General features: G+C 45.9%; 1 protein-coding gene and 1 long non-coding RNA gene across 2 annotated transcripts in view; both read left to right on the plus strand.

The window, feature by feature from the left end:
* LOC310851240 overlaps positions 1–9,780 on the plus strand; it is a 984,470-nt gene that overhangs the window by 946,154 nt on the left and 28,536 nt on the right. The window lies entirely within an intron of this gene.
* Positions 37–8,345, plus strand: RNF181 (ring finger protein 181). Its single transcript, XM_083753476.1, has 5 exons — positions 37–160; positions 6,223–6,356; positions 7,668–7,783; positions 7,896–7,970; positions 8,120–8,345. The coding sequence occupies exons 1-5, from the start codon at positions 69–71 to the stop codon at positions 8,177–8,179; spliced, it is 477 nt and encodes a 158-aa protein (XP_083609602.1). The 5' UTR covers positions 37–68; the 3' UTR covers positions 8,180–8,345.

Consider the following 9,780-nt stretch of genomic DNA (forward strand, 5'->3'; position numbering starts at 1 on the left):
AGGCGGAGCGGGAGGCGCTGAGGCGCGGAGCCGCCCTCCGCCCCGCGACTGGCTCCGGCGCTGCCGCCATGGCTTCCTACTTCGAGGAGCACGACTGCGAGCCGGGCGCCAGGCCCCGCCAGGAGGAGCCGCATCGCCAGGCGCTGCTGGAACTGGCCAGGTGGGCGTCCCGGGGAGCCGGGCGGGGCAGAGCCGAAAGGCAGCCTCGGGACAAAATAAGGGAGCAGCAGCCTCCCCTGGCCCGGGACAGTCTACGGCATAGCTAACAATCCGGGAGAGCAGGAGGAAGCGGTGCTGGAAGAAGGGTAAAGGGACCCCTGACCATTAGGTCCAGTTGCGGTTAACTCTGGGGTTGCGGCGCTCATCTCGCTTTACTGGCCGAGGGAGCCGGCGTACAGCTTCCGGGTCATGTGGCCAGCATGACTAAGCACACGGAAAGGCCGTTTACCTTCCTGCTGGAGTGGTACCTATTGATCTACTTGCACTTTGACGTGCTTTCGAACTACTAGATTGGCAGGAGCAGGGACCGAGCAATGGGAGTGCACCTGGTCATGGGGATTCAAACCGCGACCTTCTGATCGGCAAGCCCTAGGCTCTGTGGTTTAGACCACAGCACCACCCGCGTCCCAGTAAAGGTAAAGGGACCCCTGACCATTAGGTCCAGTTGCGGTTAACTCTGGGATTGCGGCGCTCATCTCACTTTAGTGGCCGAGGGAGCCGGCATACAGCTTCCGGGTCATGTGGCCAGCAGGACTAAGCCGCTTCTGGGGAACCAGAGCAGTGCACGGAAACGCCGTTTACCTTCCCGCCAGAGTGGTACCTATTTATCTACTTGCACTTTGACGTGCTTTCAAACTGCTAGGTTGGCAGGAGCAGGGACCGAGCAATGGGAGCTCACCCCGTCGCGGGGATTTGAACCGCCAACCTTCTGATCAGCAAGCCCAGAGGCTCTGTGGTTTAACCCACAGCGCCACCCACGTCCCTCACTTGCAGGTAGACTGCCCCTTAACCTGAGGCTCCCTCTCGCCATCACAACAAGGTTTCCAGAATCTGTTGCGTTGTTGTTTCTATATTACAGTGGTACCTCAGGTTACATATGCTTCAGGTTACATATGCTTCAGGTTACAGACTCCACTAACCCAGAAATAGTACCTCGGGTTAAGAACTTTGCTTCAGGATGAGAACAGAAATCATGCTCCGGTGACGCAGCGGCAGCAGGAGGCCCCATTAGCTAAAGTGGTGCTTCAGGTTAAGAACGTTTTCAGGTTAAGAACGGACCTCCGGAACAAATTAAGTTCTTAACCCGAGGTACTGCTGTACATTGTGTGGTTAGCGTTCAGGGTCCTCGCCCCCAAGGAACCTACAGTCTAAAACTCCACACAGGAGAAAGGGGACGGGAAGGGCCTGAGCGGTGGAGCATCTTCTTTGCATGCTGAGGCCTCACACTTCATCCCCAGCATCTCAAGCTGGGCTTGGAAGGGACCACTGCAGTCTTGGGAAGCTACTGCCAGTCAGTGAGGGCAGCAATGAAATAGCTGGGCCAATGATCTGGCCCGGAATAAGGCAGCTTCCTGTGTCAAAAACGTGTTAAACATGGAAACAATAAGGTCTTGTTTCAGTTTCATGTGCTTAGGCTTAGTTCACAGGCCAACTAAGGAGCCACAGCAAAGGCATCTTACAAAAAGGGAGATTGGATGGAGGAACGAGCAGGATAAAAAACATACTATATTTTCTTACCTCCCAGGATCTTTTTGGCCAATGCAACACCAATTAAAAAGTGATTCCAGGGAGGATCCTGGAAATTATAGGCTGGTTAGCTTAATGCAGTGGTTCTCCCCAGGGTGTGGAGAGGAGAGGATGGCAAGCGTGTCGGGAAGTGTGTCTAGGGCAATCAAAGAAGCATTTAAACATTTTGGTATAGTACAGTATTATATGGTATAGCATATATAATTTTTTAAGCAGAATATTGATAGATATGTTTTCAAACTGAGAGCAAGTGCATCAAGTGATTCTGTGGACAATCCTAGGTTTGGTTTCCAATGTATTTTATCAATTTTTTAAAATGGTGTCGTGCAAGCACATTTTCATTCTGAAAGTGTGGCCCCGAGAAAAAAGTTTTGAGAACCACTGGCTTACTGTCTCTTCTAGGGCGCATTGCTAAAGCGAGTTCACAGGCATGTAGAAGTACCAGTTTTGCTGAAGTAGAACTAGGATGACTTGTGCAAGGGTAAATCCTGCCTCACAATTCGGCGGTGTACGCACACCTGTTTACTCTGCATCCATTATGCACCCACTGCTGGTTTGGGAAGCAAAGTACAACGTGTGCTTAGATTTCTAAATGCTGTTGACAACCCTTGAGTAAGCTTAACGGCCATTGAACAAGGGGAGAATTGTGAAGAGTTCTAAAAGGATTTCTCCAAACTGAATGAATGGGCAGCAAAATGGCAAATGCAATTTAGTGTAAGCAAGTGTAAAGGGATGCACACACAAAAATCTTAAAATGTCACATATTTCCTCATGGGCTGTGAACTTTTGTAAAAAAATGTTTTATTTAGAATTTTCAAGCAGACATTACATTTTTAATTTCCACTGTTTTTTCTAATAAATGTGAACTTCCCCTCCATAGTTTCCTTATTTCCCCTTAGTTTGCTGCATATTGTAACTAGCACCCCACTTCTCTCCTTCCTTATTATCTAAACTACTTTTCTTCTGTTTACAATTCATATCCTGCTTGCATATTAATATGGTTATTATAGTTCTTCAAATATTCTATGAAAGGCTTCCATTCTTCCCTAAACACTGACTCCTCCTGGTCTTTGATTTTCATTCTTAAACTTTTTAACTCCACATACTCTGTCAATTTATTCTGCCAGTCTACTTCGGTTGGTATCTCATCATCCTTCAACTTTTGCACGTATATTATTCTTGCTGCCATTGTTGGGTATAAAAATAAGCTGACTGACTTTTTGGGGACGTCCAATTCCCTTATTCCAAGGAGAAAGGCTTCAGGGGTTTTTTGTGTGTTGTTTTTAAACATCAACTTGAATATCTTATTCAAAATCCTTTAGCCTTTTTGTATGTTTGCCACATGTAGAAGACAGTACTTTCCATCTCTTGGCGCTTCCAGCGTATATTAGAACCTTTTTTACACATCTTAGCAAGTTTACTTGGGATCAAGTACCATCTATAGATAATCTTTAGATAGTTCTCCCTCAGGGTGTAACAGGCTGCAAATTTCATATTAATCACCCATAGTTTTTCCCATGATGCCATCTTGATGTTGTGTCCTACATCCCTTGCCCAGTGTATCATGGCAGCTTTGACCAGTTCATCTTTCGTTTCCTATTCCAGCAGGATTTTGTACATTTTTAAAATGAGTTTTTCATTATTCTCCATTAAACCCCTTTCAAAGTCAGAACTTTCTTCAGCAGATCCCTCCAGTTTATCTTTTTTGTACATCTCGGATTGGAACAACTCTGTTATCCATTCCTTAATGTCCTCTCTTTTTTTGAGCATTACTCCTGCTTCACCGATCTCTAATATGTCTCTGTAGGTGCCCCATTTCTTTTTCATATTCATTTTCTTCATAGAACTTGCTTCAGTGGGCTAGAGCAGGGGTCACCAACCTAAGGCCCATGGGCCAGAAGCGGCCTGCGGAGGTTGTTTGACCGGCCCATGAGCCGCCCCCGAACTGAGCTGCCCACTCGCGTGCTGCGCTAAACCGGCGCAGCGCAGCACGGGGACTCGCTTTCGCAGCGCTGGAAATCGTGTCTGCGCAGACACCGAAAATCGCAGGGGTGCACGCTCACACGCACGTGTGATCCTGCCCATAGAGGGATCTCTGCGGGACCGATCCGGCCCAGGCAAGATAAACCTTTCCGACCCCTGGGCTAGAGCCATAGTGGGGTATTCCTTTCAAACAGGTTTTTATACCTCATCCATACTATACAGAGGCTTCTTATAATGTGGTTTTAAGAATCCTTTACGTACTCTTACTTTATCATCCCATAGGTATGCATGCCAACCATATTGTCTACCAAATCCTTCTAAATCCAATAATCCAACATCTTCCAGAGCTATCCATTCTGTTAACCAGCATAGACATGCTACTTCATAATACAATCCAAGATCTGATAGTAAGAATCCGCCTCTGTCTTTTATATCTGTTAAAATTTTGTACTTAACTCTTGGCTTCTTCCCCTGCCAAATGACTCTTGATATGTCTCTCTGCCACTGTTTGAAACAACTTAAATTGCTTATTACTGGTATTGTTTTGAAAAGAAATAGTATCATAGGCAGGACTTTTTGACCTTTATTTTAGGGGGAGAACCCAAGGTTGTTGAAGGGAGGGGGACTTCTCTTCTTTGCCCACTCACCCCACCGCTGGGGCCAAAAATTATAAACTGCCACCAGGGAATGGCACCGCAACACTGCAGAGGTGCTGAAACACACTAAAGAGGTGAGTTCCGGCTGGAAAAAAGCCCTGGTCTTAGGTAATATTTTCATTTTGGTGGCTGATATTCTTCCTGATAAGGAAAGTTGCATCTTCCTCCACTTTTCCAAGTCTTTTTTTTTTACTTCTTTCCACACTCTCATACAATTACCCATGCAGCTCTCAACCACTTCTGGAATGGACTCCCTTTTTGTATTCCAGAAATTCAGGTCGTAAACTTAGTCCAATTAAAGTCCATCCAAAACACACTGTTTATGATCCTCACTTGGTTTTTTGGGAAGCTGCTGCTCCTGGATCAGCTTACGAGGCTTCCGTCTGCGAAGAAAGCATGGCTTCCTGTGATTGGCGCCTACCCAGGTCAACCTCAAAAAGTGCTCTCCAGCTCTGCAAAGGTTGGGGGGAGCCGTAATTCATGCCGTGGGGGTGCAAGACAATCTGGACCTTTATTAGGGGGTTTAGTGCCCACGCTTTCCTCCCTATGCTCTGCGACAGCCCAGTCTCACAAGAAGCAGCCGAGGTCCTTCATGGCAACTCAGAAGTCTGAGGAAAACAGGTTCCCCCTTCCAGAATAAAATAACAATCCCACCTCTTCTTTCTCTCATGCTCCCAGTGAGTGGAGCAGAGAAAAACCCCCTGGGTTCAAATGAGCACCTTATTTTGGAAATTGGGTCACAATTAAAAATTGAAAAATAACCTAACAAGTATTAGAAACCACCCCAGAATTGGCCTTTCTAAACATCTTTCAAGACAATAATGCCCACTTATACCATAAAGAACTCATAACCCACCTGCTTTCAGCCAGAAGCATCATAGCCAGACACTGGAGAGACCTGTCAGGAGTAAGCATGGACCAATGGTACCAAATAGTATGGGAAAAACACCCTTACTAGAAAAATTAACCAATAAACCGAAACTGACACAAATAGAAGTAGACACCTTCACCCCGGTATGGCTCCCCTTTATCACATACACAGCCCAACAAGACAACAACAAAAATCCACCAACGGCATACAAATCAATATGGCGAACCTGATCCAAAACACCCACCTACCCTACTCACACATGTAAACAAAGACCACCACAGCCAACCACAAATGAACAACCACATCCTACGCCAATCCCAACCTCTCTCACCACCAAAGGAACACAAACGAACAACAAAGAACCTGCACAAGCAACACTGACACCAAACCCTATATATAGTAAGTAAAATAGAAACACTGTTGCCCGACCCCACCCATCTCCCCCCTTCCACCTCTTTCCCCCTTTTCTTCCCAATGTCTCAACAAATGAAACTGGTTTGTAAAAATGTTACATGGGGAAAATAAATATACGAGAGAGAGAGAGAGAGAGACATTGCACACACTTTTGTAAATCAAGAAAATTTTTAATAAAAAAAATGACAATTAAAATGTGAAAGAACTTATGCAAAGGTTAATATCAAATATCGTTTTATCAAAGATAAACTAATCTAAATAAAAGCACAAACCAAAAGGAAAACTTCATTTTTTTGTGTCAGCTGTATATAGAAAATTATTCAAAACATCCATTCCAAAATAGCACCCAACAATTCTGCTTTCTATAAACAAATGTTTTCTCCAGTCCTCAAACCCAGATATTATGAGTTCATTTTCTTTTTTCACTCAGAAAGTATATAAGGAGTTTCCAATTTTTAGGAATTTAGATCACGAGCTCTCTGATGGCTCAGAGCTCTCTGACGAGGAAGCCCGGTGGTAGGTGCTCACACTCTTTTTCTCCAACATATGCAGGTCCCTCTTCAATGGCCTGGAGATTGATGTGGGATTCTTGGAGAGTGAAGACTGGGACCACCGGCTCCCCCCGCCAGCTGCCAAACAAGCTGTAGAGAGCCTTCCTTCAGTGTCTGTTACCCCGCAGCAAGCAGGTAATAGTTTAGATTTCAGTCTGGGCCTTGTATATCACAGCACTTCAAGAGCTGTGGTTAGAAGACAGTCTATGTCAGCCTTCTCTAGGTGTTTTGGACTACAACTCCCATCAGCCCCAGCCGGCACAGTCATTTAAGAAAGTAACAAGAATTTGAGTGTCTATGTCTCCAAGATCTCTCAGTCTTGGAAAGCGTCCAACCCAATTTCTGTGGAAGAGATGGTCCAGATGAGTCACAAAAGCTGCCTGGGGAACTGGGGGAAAGTTGCAAGATAGAGCTTTATCTCCACCTGCAATGGCAGCAGCTGTGCCCCCATTTCCAAGCTCAGTAGCAACAAGGTGCATCTCCCTCCTTGCCTGCCTGCTGGTTTTCCTGCCTCTGCTGAGCACCTACTCCTCTTCCTTGCTTGCCTTCCTGTTTGTATACTCAAGGTTTGCTTTTTGGTCATTACAAAGTTCAAAAGGTCACCTTTAAAAAGTTTTATTTATTACATCTACAGTCTTACCTCGGGTTCAATGTGCTTTGGGTTGAGCGCTTTCGGGTTGCGTGTTACTTCTGGGTTTCGCTGCTCGCGCATGCGCACTCAAAATGACGTCACACGCGGAAGCAGCAAAACACGACCTGCGCACGCGCAGACATGCCATCGCATCTTATGTTCTGTTCAGGATGAGAACGGGGCTCTGGAACGGATCCCTTTCGTATCCCGAGGTACCACTGTATACTGTATCCCACCTTTTCTCTAAGGAGCTGAAGGTGGGGTATACGGTGCTCTTCCCCTCTCCATATTATCTTCACAACAACCCTGTGAGGTACATTGGGTGAGTGGCAATTTGAACCCTGGTCTCCCTGGTCCTAGTCTAGCACTCTAACCGCTACATCACAAGGGCTCTCTGCAGTGTTTTCCACCAGCTCTGGTTCAGGATTATTATTATAATTAGCAGGGTCTTTTCTGATTGATGATACTTCCAGGAAGAATCTGGCACAAAATGTCATGACTCCCAGGTGTGAGGACTTTTGATGTTCTGGCAACATCTGTCAAAGGCTTTGGCATCCAGAGGGTGGAGTATTTGTGCTTGGCTTACCCAGCTTTTCCATCATGTATGCTCCACCCCTTGCTCTTGTAGTAGCAATAATCCACTAGTAATCTTATAGTAGAAAAATCCAGTTAGAATAAAATGCTTGTAAATATGGGATTGGCAGGATTTCTGAGCTTTGCAAAGGTGTAGCCGTGCTGTGTTTTGGTAAGAGTGGAGCCAGCTTGATGGAACTGTTTTCTGTCTTTTCTTTTCTCCAACCACTTGTGGGGGTTAGACAAAGGGCTGAAGTGTCCGGTGTGCTTGCTGGAGTTTGAGGAGGAAGAGGTGGTCAGGAAGATGCCCTGCGAGCACATCTTCCACAAAGGCTGTATTCTTCCCTGGCTTGGAAAGGTGAAGTATTGGAACAGGGACATTCCCTCTCTGGTACCTGGGATGGCTCCCTCCACCCTTTCCCTTTTCTCAAGAGGCTGCTGCTGCTGCTAACTCCTTTCTCCTTGCCCAGACCAACTCCTGCCCTCTCTGCCGTCATGAGCTGCCCACCGACGACGAACAATATGAAGAGTACAAGAAGGACAAGGTGAGTGCTGATCCCTGTGGGCAGGTGCAGGGGTTAGATGTATGTCTTTTGGCCTGGGGTGCTGCATTATCTCGTGGAGAACCACCTGGGGGCCACATGTCAGTCGTGAATAGAGCCGGAGGCATTCATATTTACCTTTATTTTCCAAGGTGCGGCGGCAACAGCAGGCGCATCGGCTGGAGTATCTGCATGGTGCCATGTACACGTGAGGAAGGCATGCCCTCTGTCTCTCCTTCCAGCTCAAGGCTGACAACCACAATCTCTGCCAGGAAGCGGGGCGCCCCCAGGGCCAAGAAAGGCAGCAGCCCTCCTTCCTTCCCCCACTTCCAAAAGTTTGCTGCACATCCATAATAAATGTCGGGCTTCATTAAGTAACTTCTCTCGCTGTAGTTTCCCTCACCGCACAAGTATGTCATCATGTGGAGGGCATCACAAAGAGGGTGTGTTATCTCTGGGGGAAAGCATTGTGGCCCCAGAACCTGCAGCATTTGTGGGGAGGTGGCCAGGAGCTGAAGGCAGAACAGCTCAAAATGCAAGGCAGCCAGTAAATTAAGAAAATTCTCCTTACCTGTTTTTGTCTGCCCCCCCCCCCCATTTTATTTACATGCCTCTTCTCCTGATTTGGTTCTTGCCATTTCCTCTGGCAAGACATGGGCTGACTCTTACAATACATGGGAAGAGACATGCCTTCACCTTATGGGCCAATTTTGGCCTGCCAGGTTGTTTTGCAGGTATTTGCAGGCAACTCAAGTTCTTTCAAAGTGTGAAACAGTATATAGATATGTGATCTAGTTGACACTGTGTACTTTGATTTTCAGAAAGCTTTCAACAAAGATGTCTGTGTTAAGCTTTGCAGTAATGGAATAAGAGGTTCTCTTGTACATCAGGATTTAGTTAAGTAGCGGGAAATAGAGAGTAGGGATAAATGGGCAGTTCTTTGAATGGAAGGATGTAGAAAGTGGAGTGCCTCTCCCAATAATGATTGGTATTTGACCTTGCACTTTTTAACTTGTTCATGAAAGATGTAGAGTTAGGGGTGAGGTGGCCAAATTTGCTAGCAATACAAAATTGTTCAGTGTGGTGTTTGTATTTAAGTGTGGAAAAACTCCAAAAGGACCTCTCCTCATTGAGCAAATGGCCCCCCAAAATGGCAAACGCAGTTCAATCTAACAAAGTGCAGAAGTGATGCATGTCAAGAAGAAAAATCTTAATTTCATATATATACACTCATGGGGTCTGAACTTGCGGTGACTGGCCATGAATGAGACCTTGGCATAGTGAATATTGTGACCCAGTGTGCGGGAGCCATGAAAAATTCAAATCCCATGCTGGGTTTCATTAGGAAAGGAGTTGAATATAAAACTGCTGGGATCATAATGCTGTTATACAAATCTCTTCTGTGACATTTGGAATACTTTATACAGTTACAGTCACCTCACCTAGGATATTGCAGAGCTGGAAATATCAGAAAAGGGTAACCCAAATGATCAAGGGGATGGAGCAACTCCCCTGTGAGGAAAGGTTGCGGCATTAGGGACCCTTTAGTTTATAGAGAAAAGGTGAGCAACAGGTGACATGAAAGAAATTTATAAAATCATGCATGGCAGGGAGAAAGTGGATAAAGGTTTTCTTCCTCATAACATGATTTGTGCGCAGTCAGTAAAGCTGAACCTTGGAAGATTCAGGACTTCACACAGAACATAAACTACCAGCTAGGATGGCTTAACAAGGGTATTCTACAAATTCATGGAAGCTACTATCTACGATGGCTATACTTTGCCTCCACAGTTGGGAGGCAGTAGCAGTTCCA

This window comes from Podarcis gaigeae (genome assembly GCF_964106915.1).
Source record: "Podarcis gaigeae genome assembly, chromosome: 8".
In the NCBI taxonomy this organism is placed as follows: domain Eukaryota; kingdom Metazoa; phylum Chordata; class Lepidosauria; order Squamata; family Lacertidae; genus Podarcis; species Podarcis gaigeae.